The sequence below is a fragment of the Vollenhovia emeryi genome, unplaced genomic scaffold (assembly GCF_000949405.1).
Source record: "Vollenhovia emeryi isolate VEMERY1.0 unplaced genomic scaffold, V.emery_V1.0 DF939266.1, whole genome shotgun sequence".
NCBI classification, from domain to species: Eukaryota; Metazoa; Arthropoda; class Insecta; order Hymenoptera; family Formicidae; genus Vollenhovia; species Vollenhovia emeryi.
The window spans coordinates 209,700-227,802 of NW_011967100.1; the positions used below are offsets into that span (position 1 = coordinate 209,700).

An 18,103-nucleotide genomic window follows, 5' to 3' on the forward strand; every position below is an offset into this window, starting at 1 on the left:
AAATTCAACTAGATATTCCTCCAACTAAATACGAATATATTTTATTGGCAACAGTATAATACTAACACGCTAATATCGTATAAGGAATACATACCTCCGGCACCAGCGATCCACTGTGGCCAATGCACTCTTTTAATTTCCTTTTCTGTCTTATAATCCATCGTGGACTGTAGACTACTTATGACTGAGCCGTTTTCGATAGATACAACTCTCTTCTCTACTAGAAAATTAACGAATCGTAAGAACCGTTCCACGTCATGGAGATAATGTAAGCATTTTTTAATCAGCTGTGTAATCTGCAGAAGAATTGCAGCACTGGTGACGTCTTATCATTCATTATTCAAGTTACCTACACACAGAAAAATATATACTACCTGCAAGTAAATATTATTTGTTCCAAGTATTTGATAAGTTTATATATCCGCAAATCTATCATAATGTCGTCGCAAGTGTTATATTTACTCAAAACATATTCTGGTTCTTAGTAAGTCTAGTACTTGAATACATAGAATCTAGTACAAGAATACATAGAATTATTTGAAGCAAAACAATTTTGTTTCTTCTGATTTTATTAAAAGAAGCATACGGAATTCTTCAATAAGTTTTATAATTTTCTTCAAAGAAGAATAAATTCTTTCTTTGAGTATAAGATGGCAAGCTTTTCTAAGACTAGTAACAAGTATATCTTAAAACTATTATTAAGAAAATATTCTTTGTTGAAGCAAACTATTACTTATACGGAATAAAATAAACTGAGTAATTACTTTTCTTGACTGTACAATAATATTTTTCTGTGTGTAGTAATTATGCATTTCGTATTTCAATTATAGTATGTTAGTTAAGAAAACAACACTATAATTAAAAACTTATATTATTGCTTTATTAATATACAACAATATACAATTCCAGTTAGATTAAGCGAAATATTAAAGTTTTATTAATTTTTGCTTAAGTTTTAATCATTATTATATAACGCTCACTCTTTTATTTCATTTTTACACCTCAAGTTATATTACAGAAATTTTGGTTTTATTTGTTTAATTTCGTACGTTATAATTAAACACATCACCCTGCATCCTATACATATTATGTTAAAAATTTAATTTTAATTGATACGTGATTATCATTTACATAAAATTTTAACTTTATGTCCTAGATAAGAGAGATACAATGTATATTAATGGAATATTTCTATGTGAGACAGAAATAACCTTACACATCATTGTGCTATCACATCAATTAGTATCGATATCATTGTTCAAATAATTTACGCGATTAATATTTCATAATTCTTATCAAATTGTGTCGAAGTACCGGATTTCCGCAGTGATAATAATCGAAATTTGACATTGAGTTATGCAAGATGTATATGAAATATTATACTTTTATTAATTTTTACGTAAGTCGTTAAATATATGCAACATTTCGAGTTTTCCTTCTTTTTTTATTATATTAACGTCATACTCATATATATTATACATTATAATTACATTAATATTATATTTATATTAATATAGAAGTATTTACATTTACAAACGTGATCTTATTGTTACACAAAAATATCAAACACATAATTTGATTGCATATCCTAAAGATTAATTGATGTTTAAAAAAGTCCTAATGCAAGATTATCACAATCGGAATAATTTCAGCCTTATAAGTCATGAAAGTTAAACATTGACATAGCAGACTGTTCACGTGTGTATTCAGAACCAATTACGCGTACGTTTATAGATATAATAGTTACTTAATTAATGTTTACAATGTAACTAAGCGATTTTTGGCTATTTTTAAATTGTTCCGTTTATATTATTAATAAGTAAAAACATATAAGTTAAATTACAATTTACATACAATTTAAATTTTCATCTTGATTAGACGGTTTATAAAGAATTGAAAACTTTAAAATCTAATTTGACATAAAATTAGAAATATACGGTTGTAAACAGGAAAATGTATTTAAAAATGTGTTAATTTTGTTATCGCTCTATCAAATCAATCAACAAAATTATTTACGCAGCTATTAATTCTTAGCACTTCTTGGATTATTGAAATCTTTTTTCACGATATAATAGTTGAAATTATTATGCCATTGAATTGCGCTATTTTACGTAATTGCATTTTATTTTTACGTAGGTTTTTACATTATTATAACATTTCAAATTTTCGTACTTTGCAAGCTACTGCTTGTCGATGTGATGTTATTGAAATGTTAAATTATTATATGTGAATTGCATTCTGATATTTCATTATAATCGAAAATTCTAATTCAAAAATTTTTCGGCCTTACAATTAGTAAGTTCTGAATTGCACGTGATTAAAGTTTGTCAAGCGAATAAAATTCACGTATTCCGGTACAGAAGTTTGATTGTACCATATGTACATACCAGAACACGTAAACACATTAGCGGCAGTCTATTCGTTTTTATAATTCAAGTGATATCGATCTGATATATGATACCTACGCGAAATACCAAATATCTTCAAGAAGAAAATTAACGAAATGCTGCAAATCGTATCGTCAAACTAATTAATATTAAATTTGTTCGTAAAAAATTTAATTACTCGCCCAATTATACAACTTTGGGTTTAATCGCACTTTCAGCAGTTATCAAACACGATTACCGCAATGCAGTTGTTTAGAATAGAAGAAGGGGAAGGTTGAACAAATTGGACCGTTTCTTAGAAACTACTACTTTAAAAGGTTGTAAAGACAGACATTTTTAATGAGACGTTTAGTCTGTAACGGGAGACAACACTGGTCTGAATTAGCTGCCGAGTCGAGTACAGTACAGAAAGTAGTTTCCCAGTTACAACGTTTTGTGTGTTGATTTTAGTTAAATATTTTCTCTAATTACCGACCGACTAATAGCAAACACTGTAATGAATAATAGTAGTGTCCATACTAGGACCAACGGTCCAAATTGGGTACACGTTTAGTAACAAGTTTCCTGGAATGCACTGATAGCGTTATTTATTAAAAAATTAATAAATGGTAAGATTACGTTTATGCTTTGATGAATCACAAAATAACGCACTGTGTATATTTTTCTCAATAACAAATATTTTGCTTTTACTGTAAACTGGTCCAATGTGGGCAATCTTTGTCTAACAATAAGTATAGCGTACAACGAGGGAATACATGGAATGAAATACATGGAAAATAATTAACAATAAAATGTGATTCAACTGAGTGTACTTTTTGAAAAATTAAATAATATAAAATAACCCGATAAAAATTTTTTATTGTATTTGCATACATTTTGAACCGAAACAAAAGCCGAAATGATCACATTTTGCCTTTCTACAATGTCTATTGATTTTTTTTCGTTATGTTCCGTACACAAAGAAAACATGTATTTTGTTTAGTAATTCTTTGAGTAGTTTCATACGTTAGAGAGTTCAAGTTGTTTTCGAAGAGTAAAGGAAAAATTCCTCCGTTTCCTACGGTTACATGATATCAATAGCTGTTTATCGCATATATTGGATATTACGATAGTTTTACGAGTAAATAACTGTTTCAAAAATTTTATAACAATGAATTTTGAATGCTTCGTTATCGATTTAAACTCAACTATTTCTTTTTTATGCACAGATTGCACATTTTATATTCCATTTCTAACATTCTACATAAAGAATTTGATTTTGAAATCTTAAACTTTTTATAAAAAACACAGAAAGTATATACGAGTACAACCTAGAAATTCAAATTTCGTTGTAATTTATGATATTGTAAACTACATATACCTAATAGTTTTTGTCACAAGCTAAAAAACGAGGTCATTGACTTTGGGGATTTATTTAATAATTCGATTTAATATGTCCAAAAGACGTCTCAAAGATGTCTTTTAGACATCTATGTGTTGTTTGGGAATTGTAAATTTTAGCTAGGAAGACTTTCTAGACCCATCTTGAGAATGTTGGTTTTCGATTAGGGCTCGCTATTATACGTTTAAACGGAAACACGTTTATACGTATAATTTGCTATCCGTTTATTAGAAACGTTTTTCCGAATACACGTATTTTTACTTAACAAACGTTTAAACGTTTACTAGGCTCTAATATACGTGTAAACGTTAAATATACGTGTAAACGTTTAGTAAACGTTTATTAAACGTTTACACGTATATTAAACGTTTACACGTATATTGAACGTTTACACGTATATTAAACGTTTATTAAACGTTTACTAAACGTTTAGTAAACGTTTAAACGTTTATTCGAAAAACGGAAATCCGAGTCCTAATTTCGATCTACAAGTAGATAGGTCGAGTTTCTTGAAGCCATAAGTTTACTATATGTAATTCTATGCAACACAAATTTTATAAGAGTTTACAACTCTGAAATTTGAATCATTGCGATTACGATTCTGGTGATTCTTTTATATTAAAACTTTTAACTTAAACTTATGACTACGCGCTATTCAAATTTATTTAAATTTTACGAAAATATTTTTTTATATTAATTTCGGCGAAATAAGGATAGTTTATTTAATTTTCTTTCTATCGTATACTTGAATGGATTTATAATATTTATAATATTTTGAAAATCAAAATATCCGTTTCTCCATTTTATTATAATTAATTGAATATATTTTTTGCAATATGTTGTCAGTTATTTTGTATTTACTTAATGAAACGTTAATAAAATAATTTTTTTAAAGTTATGATAATGCGTTAGATGCTTTTTAAAAAGTTTGTTTCGTAATTTCTGTTAGAAAATGTGTTAAATCGTAAGTATAATTAAATGAGTTACTAATAATCATTTTTATTTAAAATTCAAGTTCAAACAATTAAAATAATATTTACAGTGTAACGATAAATGCAAATATATTGTGAAATAGCTTTTTTATTGTATATAAAAAGTTCACATTAACGGTTTATGTTACTGTGTTTCCTACTTTTGTAATCATGCAAACGCGATAACATATTGAAGTTTTCAATCCAATGGAGTTCTCTTCAGAGAACTCTATCTATTTAAAGAATAAATAACATGAAGAGCTTTCATGAACCATTTCTCATATATACATAACATTCTTTAATATTATCAATAATTTTAATACGAAATTATATAATGCTAATATAAAATATTATAATTATCTTAAAGATTTCTAAAAAGAAGGATGCTTCTCAATGAAAGTAAATGCTTCTAATTAATACAAAATTGTTAACAGTCTATTAATATTGTTGAAAATTAACTTACGGTTATATGTGTAAAGGATAAAACAAACGACGTTGAAACGAAGAACAGTCGATGCCAAGCACGTAAGATATAAACTGAACAACGCAATATGCGGTTAAATAACTTACGGTTCTTGCACACGCGTCAGAAGAAATGTGCCTTGCGCGATAAAACGTAATACTGTAGCCAATCAATCCCCCACGTTTTTAAGAATAATAAATAGGTAATACTTGGGAGATAATTAACTACTGTGCCGTATTTCTTATCACGTAGAACGTCTTACCTGAATATAAGAATCATTTTATAAGCAGTTGAAATGTAACCTAAAGAAATGAGGGAAACGTACATGGTATGAAAAAAGTAAACCAATAGAACACAAATAGAGAAATAATAAATTTCGTACAAACTATGAGAATTTAAAAAATTGGAAGTAATTTATTTGATTTGATTATAATCTTGGCGATATAAATTGTTGCAGAATTTCAGTCCGATTTTGACTTGGCAAAAGAAAGAATTTGGTTTTCAATCTTGATCCCTGATTGAAAGACTATCTAAACTTAAACGATAATGAGTAAAATTATATTGGACTCGACAAAAAGTTTTTTCATTTTTTCAATAGACAGGGGTCGATTGTTGGACATAATTGTGTACTCAATAAGTACTCGATAAATCGGAATAAGATCTGAAAAATAACATAGAAATGTAGTCTAAAAAAATATTCAATTTTCTGTTTAACAATGTTTGACTTGAAACATAAAGTTTGTTTTGGAATCTCTAAGAAAGAGAAAAATGAAAAAATTTTTTGTTCAACTCAATAATATGTACTTTATTTAATAGTGACTTTTTCTTTCTTAATTCAACGGTCAATGTTGACCGATTATTATAATTACGTAAATCGTATACTTTTTTAAATATATAATAACAAAGTTTGATTAATTTTTATTACAGAGAATAATTTTTTGTATTAGTAATATAATTTTAATTAAGTATTAAGAAGTCTTTGTTGTGTGTGCGCGCGCGCGCGCGCATGTGTGTGTGGAGGTGAGTGTGTATGTGTGTGAAACAAGAATGTCGTGAGTATCTGCATGCTTTTATTATTATGAACATAATAAATTTGAAATTTATTATGTGATTATGCTGATATTTTTATTTTTTATACGCGACAAAAAATTCAAATGGCACTGTTCACCTAAATGACCAAGATTTTTAGGCAAGCAGTTTCATCTTTTTCCATTTCTAATTCTAAATAATCATTTGTACTTAATCTTGAATCTATTCCGCTGATTTATACGGTTGTTTATAATCAGCTATTTTTTATATCACAAATAATTCCTTTTACAATTATTTATATAAATCATAGTTGTATATACAGTATTATAAAAAAAGCACATACATATCTTCTTCTCTCGTAACTAAATTAAATACTATTCTATATTCTGAAAGAGTTACGAAATTCGCTACGTTTGACTACTTCCATTTTCAACGCGCATCTCTTGTTGTGATCTATCAGTGGCACTTCTTGCGGCCATCATGTCTTGAATTTCCTATTAACATTGGCAATGGTTAACATGCAACATTTATGGCAAACCCAGAATAAAACTTTCTATGCCGCGTAATGATGTGGAATATGTGATCGAATTACCTGCAGCGTTTTTCCTTTCGTCTCTGGCACCACGGTGAGCGAATACACGAGGCTGATCATGATGATCACTGCGTAGAACCAGAAGACATACTTCTCGCTGATGAGATCTACCAGAGGCTGATATGTCCTCGAGGCGACGAACGCGAATACCGCCGCCGTGACGCCCCCGATGAATCCAGCCATGCTTTTCAAGTCAGACGGAAATATTTCGCTCAGCATCGTGCTGGGTACTGGTGTGAGTCCGAAACACATTAGCGGGAACAGCAGTAACGCCAAGATCACCTCCCACTCCAGATTACTGGGATCGAAGTCATAGTCCAGCAGGACGAAATGCAAACCTAACAACGCCATACTGATCATCACGCCGAAGGATGAGATCGCTAATAGGATTCTGCGACCACAACGATCGATGGCGAATACGCTCGCCCAGCCGACAATTATACCTGCATAATAATTGAATACATGTTTAATTTTTGTAATGCTAACAGTAATATGCTCTCTAAAAATCAATCAGTGACTATTCCCTGTTTTCATTGATAATCTACTGATTGCTTTTTAGACAGTGGGCGAATATTAAATATAAACGTCTTAAGATTAGTAGAGGAAAGTCGTCTATTATATGAGATAGGATTCTAATATGAGATAGCGGGTCTTCAACGTTCAAATTCAATCACAAATCTTTTTTCGCAACGATTACACGATCTAACAATGAACAGATTTCACTCCAAGGGCAATAAATTCGTGGTGGAAGCAACAGGATCAATATAAGATAACTTAGAGTGAGAAGAGATAATAATTAGTATCGATTTCAGACATACAAGTTGCACTGACGATGATTACTAGGTTCGAAGGTGTGATCGACGTGACCATTGCCTTTCTCGCAATAATCTCCATGTAAAATATAATAGTGTTCAGTCCGCTGAGTTGCATAAACATGAATAATAATATTATCATTATGAAAGAGCGACGATTCTTCGGCTCTTTTATCTGCTCCAATCGTTCCCTCATGCTCATTGTACACGTTGACTTCACAAAATGCTCCACAGACTCCATTTCGCTTTTTACATCAACTTTTCGATAATACCATCGAATGGCTTGTTCCGCTCTAGAATTGTGGTAATAACACATAAAAATATCGTTGACTTATACAGACAATTTATTATATCAAGAATATACCAAGTATTTTTCAATTGTCGTAATTATTCCATCATCGTCGAATGATGTCATTCTTTATATTTGCAGTTATACTTTCATCTTGCCATATCTTTCTTTTTCTGTTTCTATTTTTTTCTAGGGAATTTAAATAATATAAATGAATTCTGAAAACTATACATGTGTTGGACAAGTAAATATGTATGTACATATGTGACATGCATTGTTATTCAAATTAATATAGATTTTTTAAATATATGAAATATTTTTTTCACATATTCCCTAGAAAAAAAGAGAACATAGGGGTATAAAAGATATAGCGAGATGAAAACTATACATGTATTGGACAAGTAAATGGGTACATACAGATGTGACATGCATTGTTATTCAAATTAATATCGATTGTTAAAAAATATAATTTTTAAATATTCATAATTAATATCAAACACTTAGTTAAATATTTTTCTAATATAACAGAATTGCAGAAAGTAAACATTTCTTCAAACACACGACAAAATAAGTAATTTCTTCAAAGTTGAAAAGAGTGAAATATTCCCTCAAAAAATTCCAAATCGTTAATTTTTGTATGAGTACTAACGAGATTTTTTCACGCTAAGAAAAGTATTACCTATAATACTTAATGTACTTTGTCATATTTTGTGAATCTGTTGCCCTTTCTTCATCATTTCTACGAATTAAAGCGGTTTTATAAGAATATAAAAGCTGGGGGCATACTACATTAATTTTATTCCACATATAAATTGTAAACGCTGTTTTTTAGAAACAAAGTTTTTTAGAATAACAGGTTTGGAAAATTGGTTGGTAATATCTGTTTATGCCGCAGTATAGCGATAATTTTTTTCTGTGTCGTATATTCATCTCGAAAGATATTTCGATTCAAAATTAATTATAATTTTAAAATCATATAATGAATATAAACATTTTATTTGCCGAACAGGCTGTGTTTTGTGAAATTTTCTAGCTTGATTGTGTATTTTTCCGCTTCGATTCACTATTTGAATTGACTATTTAGTCGACAATTGACAAAAAATGAAATACAGCTGCGTTTTCCTATCTACGTGAATCAATTAATTCCTAGTATGTATTGAGTTTTTTTTATCGGGAAGCTAATGTACTTTAGAATGAAACATCTACCATATATTCTTGATATAAAACACATTTTTAGGTTCTACTTGATACTTTCATACAACATTAATGAAATGAATTTTTTAAAATATACATAGCTTTACTTTATAAAATATTAATAACAGAAAGGTAAAAAATACGAACTTGAGAGAAATGAGTTATCTGTAAAATATAGGACAAACTTATCGGGATAAATTTTTTCTTGAAAACTTTCTCTTCTATTTAAAAATATAATTATGATAAAGTGGGCACCTTGTATATTAATAAAATATATATATTCGTTGCCATAAATTATTTAACGTCCGCAGTTTATGCATTAAATTAGCCGAGAATTTCTGTGATATACCGTGCTATTATCGAACATGAAAATTACCGCAATATGTGTACCTATTTTGAAATATTTCTTATTGGAAATACATCGAGAGTAAAATCTTCCGTTTTTTTCTTCGTTACGTGAATTACTCAAATAAAGATACTATTCTTGGATGGGAATAAACATTCGTCATTTGAGGCAATCAGTCGGATCAATTGGGATCAATCATGGCTCGTTAAATAACCAAGTTGACGGTCGCATACAACTTGGAATATCTATATTTTGTGAAACAATTGTACAAATAAAAGGACGACTCACCTTTTAGTGTCATTGCGTCGTACGTGGTAATACGGTGATTGCGGCAAGAATGGAAAGATTGCCATGTAGCATAGCGTCAGTATCAAGCTAATGATACCGAAATACATCATCGACATATTCGCACCTATTATGTTACCGAAGAGCGCGCCTATGGGGAGTCCGTTGATAATCATACACACCAAGGCGCCGCGGATCGATGGCGTCGAAATTTCACCGATATAAAGCGGATAACAGCTGAATATCATTCCCATCGATATACCTGGTGTACACGACAGACGTTTAACTACGAATCCTCTGGATTGAGTTTAGTTAAGTTTAGAAATGAGAGGCATAATGGACGCGAAATTGAAAGCGATTGATTAAACACCGGAATATATGTAGACGACAATAAGCCAAAGGGGAATTGGAAAATTTAAGTATTAGGGATTAAAGGGCAATAGGATTAAGCGCCACGAAGGGTACGATTGACGAATCGATTTATTCTACACTTTATTGGCAGCAATTGAAATCCACTGCGGCAAATGGCTGCAGCTATAACTGATATACTGTTACCTGAAAATATCCTCGCGACGTACAGCCATACGGGGGAAGTGGCGAATATTATGCAAATCCAGCTGAAGATCATCGGCAGTCCCGTGAACAAGACAGACGTCTTACTACCGATATATTCTAAAGTGACAGACCCAATGATGGCGCCTAAGAGACGGCCGAGAGGCAATAGAGAGGCTATCCAGGACCCTTCTTCGTCCGTTACCCGAAACGGCGGATCCTCGCCGGTCAGTTGTGCCAAGTAAGGCGACGTCCAACCGATCGCGAGACCAATACTGATGGACAACAGGGTCACTGCGGCACAATATTTGGTTACACGCTACGTCAAATCGATGCGAATTCAGTCTGCTTACGTTTCAACTCGTAGAAAATACACACGAGACGCACGAAAGTATAAGTCCCAGTCTACAATAGAGATTTAAGCCCTAAGCCTTAAGAAATTGACTAATCACAGTCGCGCATTCTACTCATACTTGACCGTGATTGTCCAATTTCTTAAAGCTTAGGGCTTAAATCATCTATTGTAGACTGGGACTAATCGATCTTGTATTGAAATGCGGCCTCTCGTCCTAAACTAAAATAAATATTTCGTCAATTGACTAACCTATTAGAGTTGCGAACCACTGAGGCCACAGTCGTAGTAGAGCCTCGAGTACTTTTGCCATTTTTAATCCGCCACACTGTTACACGGGTGCCAGGAATGCAACTAGGGAAGAAACAATTTATTACGTTATTCTGCCGCGACTATTTTCACTTTTAAGGTGCGTTCCGTTTCACGCGTAACGCATCATTTGGTCCGTCGTTTAACATCCGGTAAATAACAGGGATAAACGATGCGCAACCGCGCGTGAAACGAGAAGCATCTTACGACTGATATCCCGTTTGTCATGTGACAGATTTTTTCCGAACTCGTTAATTGGCTGTCAGTGGAAGAGGGCAGTCGGGACTCTAGAAATTCTCTATTGAACAGCGAATCAGCGCACTCGACGAACTTGCCGCGCGAGATGTTAGACCTACGATCGCACGTGTTACGCGCGAATTTGAGAAATCACTGGACACGCGCGACATTTAGAATGAGCCTCGGAGAATTTCAGAAAATCTGCTCGCCCGGCGGCGGCACGTATCTACGATACATCGAGGAAATGACGGTTATCTCCGGCTTGAACTGTCACTTCGTCGCCACACATCGGCACTCGTTTATTTCATATCGGCTTACAGCGTACACATTTTTTATTTATTTGGCGGCAAGAATCGTCTTTCGACAATGAGATACGTCAATTTCGCGACGAGTCGACTGTGACGTCTGTCGATAATCCAAGTTTGCCTCGGGAATAAATAGTCGTCACTGCGGTTTGCTACGATAAACGGCCATAAAATAAGACACTCGTATTCACTAGAGCTTTCTATTGGATACGAGATTTGGATAAGAGCGGAGATTGGAGCTCACGTAAAACGGTAGCTCCTAGTGAAGATGTGTGCTCTAAAGTTGTCACTAAGAATAGTGCTTTGGAGTTTCTTTATCAATAAGAGGTCAATAGCCAGGACATTGACACACAGTGGCAACGCTATCTGTCTGAGCCGCAATTACGTTTCGACTTAGATCCATTTGAGTGGTGGAATGCTCGAAAGGATAATTTTCCTGCTATTGCATACCTTTCCAGAAAGTATTTAAGTATACGTCTTCTGCAAGCTCAGAGCGATGTTTCTCTCAGCGGCTGGTAACATTGTCACTTCAAAAAGAAGTTGTTTGCTGCCAGAAAATGTCGACATGTTAGTTTTTTTTAGACCAAAATGGAAGTCTACTTTCTTAAATGCAATCTTGTAACTTTATAAGTTTTTCGAGTTAAAGAAGTGAAAGTATTAATAAATGTTAAGTTAATTTAATTGTTAATAAATGTATTATACTTATGCAATTTACATCAAATGATGCATGTATTATAACATTTATTTACATGCATAAGTATGTGTAAAGTTGCTTAATGCGTGTACACATCACACGCGTACGTGTATTGACGCATGTACTTGGCACCTAACAGTACTTTATTACCCCGATAGGAAAGTGTTTTAAATATTGTGCAATAATTGCATCATCCAAAAAGAGGAAATTTTACAATAATTGCAACAAAGTTGATTCGCCAAAACGCAGCGGTTTGAAGGAATCAAATTTCTAAGTGGTTTTTGCCATAAATTGATAATCTCAATTTAGGTGATAAATCGTGCACAATTATTTCGACATTTCGAAGCAAAATTGCCCAGCAACACAGTTACGTGTAATAAATGTTTAAAAAAGATTTAGCTTGGGACGTGTTTACTGCTGGATTTACTTATATCTCGTCTCGCATGACTTTTACTTACAAACGCCTCCGTAGACCCCGCTAACACGCAGCTGTTTTGCCGACATACTATTTAGAAATGCATTGTGCAAATATTTTTCAACGAAAGATCCCTATTTCTGCACGTGTTGTTCAAAATACGTACGCATAATTCCAGCCTTCTAAGCTTCATCCAGATTGCGTCGCATAATTCTCTAAATAATTTCCCTGTCGGGGCGTACGCGTTTACATACGTCACATACACGGATGTTCGCGTACACGTGTCACGTTCACGGATATTCGTGAACACGTGTCACATTTACGTGTTCACGGATTCACGTGAATGAAGATTCTTTAAATTCGTGTACGGGTTAAAACACGGATAAGTTAAATACACGGATTACGCGTGTAGTCTAGTACACGTGTACCAGGGCGCTCTAGTATTCGCGGGTTAGATATTTAATGAGAAGAGTTTTCGGGGCAGGGGGGGGGGAGGAAACGCGTACGATGAATTTATAATTTTTCCCAGAACGTGTTTTGCAGCGGCGCCGCTTTAGCTTTCTAATTCAGGTAAACATACGCGTGACTTTGATAAATTAAAAATTACATCGACCATTTCGTATACACACAGCGCAAGATTGTCCCGATTTGCACGTACAAATTGCGCTTAAATGTATTACTCGTTTTTTTTATCACTTTCTGGCGCAAAAAGTAATAAAACGTTATCCTTTTCTACATAAAAATGCGACAAAATGTTTATTACTTTTTCATGCGACACATGCGACAATTGCATGACTAATCTTATATAAATATACGTTAACCGCGAGTAAAAACTTCAAATCAATGTAATCTTTATTTTTCCGGCGCCGCAATGATATTTTATGCATAAATATACTATTGCTCGCTTATACTCGTATACCGCGGCACTTTTCCACCGCGGCCGTAGTCGTGAACAATTTCTTCCAAAATCTGATCGTCCCAAAAAAAAAGCGCAATTTCAGTTTTAGCGAAATGCAAAGCTTTGAAACGAAATACTCGAAAATGTCATGATGTCGGATAAAAAGAACACTCAGAAAAAAAATTGTGATATTTTTAACGGTTTGTAAAAAAAAAACCTATCAGGCTTTATAACGGTACACCGATGCTGTTAATGGCATCGCTCGGAGACCAATCGTGAGTGCTAAGTACACACGTAATATACCAATGTAATAGAAAAACGACGATCCTCTATTTGCGCGTAGCGGTAAATCGTTAAATGTGTAACGTACGAGCGCCCCTCCAACGGAAGAATCACTGCGTGCGTTTGATCAATACGAATTCGCACAGCTCGAAACTGTTAATTTCACGGCGACAGCCACGAAAATTAATTTCGCATGATTGCCGTCAAATAAGCTCCTCGGGCGACCGCGCGTCCTTGCGTTTGCGCTCTCTGCGGCGTGTAACGCGCGACAAAGCAGTTTTCTGTTTCTTCTTCAAACAACGAAACAAGAAAAAAAAAGATAACATTTTTATACGAAATATCGCGCGCTTGCCTCACTTACAGTAACGTGAACGTTTAATGCGTATCCACTTACGTAAACTTTCAACGCGAGAGATACCGCTCTCTCGCTTTGCGTAAGAGAGGGAAGCTTCATCTATATTTTTACTAACGCGGAATTACGCCGCATGATCTCAATTTGTACCGAATTTTATTTAAGCCCGAGGATTTTCTTTTTATATCACTTAACGCACACACACGCCAAAATGTAATCTTTATAGCATTTAATTTTTGAGTATCCAATAATTCATACACTGACAAAAATTTTTTTGCAAACTGAGTCAATAGATTTACTTAAAATTATTTTTTTACTATTTAAAGTAGATATTTATTCTATTTAAATAAAAATATTAAATTTCAAGTAAATCTGTGTATTATATTAAGCAAATTAATTTAAATCATTACATTTTCTACATTCAACTAAAGATTTCATAAGATACAGAATACTATTTATTACATGAAATCATTGTTTCTGTCAAATAAGAAATCCAATTTTCTTCGCTGTAAAACTGATATCTTAGTAAACATTTGATAGAATTAAAGTAAAATTGTTTAAATTTAAAGTTATCTACACTGTTAGATATTTAAAGAAACGCATGTATTAATTTGCTTATTTAAGTTAACAAGCTATTAGGAGCCACCTAATGAATAATTTTCTTGAGTAAAGTAATATAACATTTCAAATTTTAATCGACCTCAGCTGGCCACATTTATTGGATACGCTTTCACAACGTTTCGATCTCTGGTTTAGGTCCTTATCAAGTGAGATCTAGGAGTAAATGTTTAACATACAATTTACCTGAGAAGTATAAACGAATTGTACAGTATCGCAGAAAGATTGTCGGTCTACCTTATTACGGAGTTTGTCAAATGAAATTACAGCCTCAATTTGTTGAAAACGAGAGCCACTTCACTAACGTCTGGAGTCGATGATTGTAAGACAAAGACTGTTTAGTCATTTTCATATTCAGAGGTCGGGTAACAAACATACACATATAAGAAAAACACACCAAGACAGTCGGAGATGTTTTTAGACCAAGCTAATAATTTTGTCATATGTCGGATTAAGATTGTCCGTGTCATTTTTTCAAGTTGATGGCGTTCTTGGTTTTTTTTTAATGAGAAACATTTCAGCTATCTCCCTTTTCTTTGTGTGCTTTTCATTATGTACAATTTCAGGGGATGACCAATCAAAGTCATGTCCGGTTACCGTGCGGTGTTCGCTGACCACTGAGTGATTGTTAGGGTGTTTTTTAATGTTGTTCTCGTCTTCTTTGATATGTGTAGTTAGATGTCGTTCGGTTTGACCAACATACATACGAAGCCTCACAATTTTTGCAATTAATTTTATGGACCAGTTCCGTTTTTTTTTAATTGTTTAATACAACGTTGTGAAAGCGTGTTCAATAAATGTGGCCAGCTGAGGTCGATTAAAATTCGAAATGTTATTTATATCAATACTGGCAATCTGACGAAATATACCTTTTAAAGTAATACATTTTTGGATTAAGATATTTTTTTTATCAGTGTAACGATCAACTTGAAGTCGACGTGAGACTGGCTTATATTTGCCAAGGCCTGGGTCCACGATGCTAGAGCTCGGTCCAAGTTCCAGTTTCGAGAAACGTGTAGCCAATCAACTTGCAGCTATCCCATAAAAGCTGCTAGTTGATTGGCTACACATTTTTACAACAGAGGTGAACCGTCCCTTTTCGCAGCTAAAGCTTTTATGGAACAGCTGCAAGTTGATTGGCTACATATTTCTCGAATCTAGAACTAGGTTCTAGCGTCGCGGGCGCAGGCCCTTAGCTGCGAAAAGAGAGAGTTCGTCTCTGCTTTTCGATCCCCGTTCGCGTTTATTCATATTCATACGTACCGTTAAAAAAAGACGTTTCGCTGATAACAATTATTACAAGTCACACACTTAGCTGGTAAACTCGGTTACAGGCTTCGCGCCGGGCGATTCAACGTAGACGAAAACTGTTGCGTGCCCGAATCTCAGAGCGGCGATCCCCCGGACGCGTCGTTAGGCGAGCGATGCCGAAACCGTGGAGGCTGAGAGCTAACTTAAATGGAACGAAATAGGGTTACGTCACGGGAACGCGGTACCGTCCTCCCCGGTCTCTTACGGCTGGAGGATAATGGCTTTCGAAACGCAGTCTCGGAACTCCCGGTTCTTGCGCCGCGGAGGAGGACTCGGTCGCGTCGCGTGGGTTCTCTTTATCAGACAGGCCGGCGGAGGCGAGCGAGGAGTGCGCTCCGCTGTTTACATCGCATTATTTATAGTTGACAAGTTTATGACTCCTGACACAGCTACTTTCGCGTCTACTCTCATTCTTTCCCTCGCGACCCCCGCTTTGGCCGCCCCCCGCTGCGCGCATGCCGGCAAGGGCTGGTCGTTATCCGGTCGCCCGGAACTCCCGTCAAACGTCCCCTGTGCCGTTACCGCGTTACGTAATTAAGGACTGCAATACGGCAAGGCGACTCTTACTGTATTGCGCCATTGCTTGTATTCGCAAGCCTGATTTGGCGCAATCTCTGCTTACCTTATCGCGCTTGTTGATTCTCCGCATCAAACTTATTAGCGCTGTTTACCGCACATTTCAATTCAGCAACTCAGACAACATGAGGGCACACACGCGCTTGCACAGAGCGCTCTTGTTTTATTCACACACACACACAGATCCGTATTTGTAGTCGTGATTCTGCTGAAAAACTCAGCTAAAACCAGACTTGCGACATGATGCTGTTTAATAGACGAATTTAATAGACGAAACCTTGCGACGGAATTTGATAGTTTTGTTTGTAAACTCGATTCAATAGAGATTCTCAAGGGAAGTTTTAGAAAATAGTTTTCCGACGTCGTCTCATCTAAGAGATTTGAGTCGGGAAAAATTGCGTGTCGCTCATTGCGTATCGCCGCTTTGATCGAAGTCTCGACTCACAAGGCGAATTCCAGGTGAGTAATCGGTCCCCTTTTCAGCTGAATACAGTTTCAGTTGATCTTTAATCAAAATGTAACTATTGAACCGTCCGTACCTCAAGGCATGAAACTCCAATCTGAGTATCTCGCTTGATGTACTCCTGAGACGAGAATTGAGAAACGATAATAAATACGGGCCGTAAAGTGTGCGTCGCGCTCATTTAAACCCACTGCGTGTTCGATAAAAATAATCTACGAACTTGGGTGGGCGCGGTAATTTTTTTCGTGTCTGATAAATATTTCTAATTATAACGAAATAATGTCGGATGTCGCGTAAACTCGGGTCAAGGCGAAGTTCTTACTCCGCTTATCTGCCGTTGCGCTTACGAGATAGGGAGCTATAGCTAGAGGTGTGACATTTTGATGTTATTTTTTGCCACCTCTTGCGTCTTGTTTTACCAGATTTTGCCGTGATCAGAGGTGGACGGGGCTTCAGTAAGACGACTTAGGCCCGGTTTCACCAACGTCGCTTAACTTTAAACTTGGTTTAATTCGTTCTTTGTCCCTTTCCAACTGTTACTTTAGAAAGAGACAAAGAACGAATTAAGCTAAGCTTAAAACTAAACAACGTCGGTGAAACCGGACCTTAATGGTTTGACAGAAGAATTTACGACATTTATTAAAGCTAAGCATATGTTAAAAATGCAACATAAAACATAACATATTAAAATAGCGAGGAACAAATTACTGAAATTACATATCATTTTCAGGCTATAAAAGCAGTAACATGTCTAAAAAAGTAAACTAAAGGCATAAATCTCTTTGGTTTAGCCCTAAAATTGAACAAAAAGAACTGAGTGGTAACATTTCACAATCTCTAGCAAAATTATTGACGTCAAAGTAACAAGAAAAAGGTAATCCTTCAAATATAATAATTTACTTGCAGAGTTGATTTTGAATAATTTTCAACCCTTTTCTCTGATACAAGTGACACAACATTGACGTTAAAAATGTTCACTAAGGAAAATTG

The 18,103-nt window shown here is 34.5% G+C and overlaps 3 protein-coding genes across 7 annotated transcripts in view; 1 reads left to right on the top strand and 2 right to left on the bottom strand.

Annotated features, from left to right (window-relative positions):
• Nucleotides 1–6,121, bottom strand: part of LOC105559521 (facilitated trehalose transporter Tret1-like) — an 11,247-nt gene extending 5,126 nt beyond the window's left edge. Inside the window, exons 1-2 of the mRNA XM_012007877.1 lie at nt 5,203–6,121; nt 95–220 (exon numbers count right to left, since the gene is read on the bottom strand). Of these exons, the coding sequence (XP_011863267.1) occupies nt 95–161 (67 nt within the window). The 5' untranslated portion in view covers nt 162–220; nt 5,203–6,121. The remainder of the gene's footprint in view (nt 1–94; nt 221–5,202) is intronic.
• Nucleotides 1–18,103, top strand: part of LOC105559522 — a 167,070-nt gene that overhangs the window by 47,788 nt on the left and 101,179 nt on the right. The gene's annotated exons all lie outside the window — the stretch shown is intronic.
• On the bottom strand, nt 6,306–16,396 carry LOC105559520 (facilitated trehalose transporter Tret1-like). Of its 3 annotated transcripts, XM_012007875.1 has the most exons (8): nt 16,027–16,396; nt 11,955–12,051; nt 10,906–11,007; nt 10,305–10,595; nt 9,753–10,011; nt 7,642–7,928; nt 6,824–7,266; nt 6,306–6,725 (listed from the first exon to the last, which is right to left on the bottom strand). In XM_012007875.1, the coding sequence occupies exons 3-8, from the start codon at nt 10,964–10,966 to the stop codon at nt 6,639–6,641; spliced, it is 1,428 nt and encodes a 475-aa protein (XP_011863265.1). In that variant the 5' UTR covers nt 10,967–11,007; nt 11,955–12,051; nt 16,027–16,396; the 3' UTR covers nt 6,306–6,638. The 3 variants fall into 3 exon arrangements, with proteins under 3 accessions (XP_011863265.1, XP_011863264.1, XP_011863266.1); XM_012007874.1 differs by lacking the exon at nt 11,955–12,051; XM_012007876.1 differs by lacking the exons at nt 11,955–12,051; nt 16,027–16,396 and adding an exon at nt 15,001–15,019.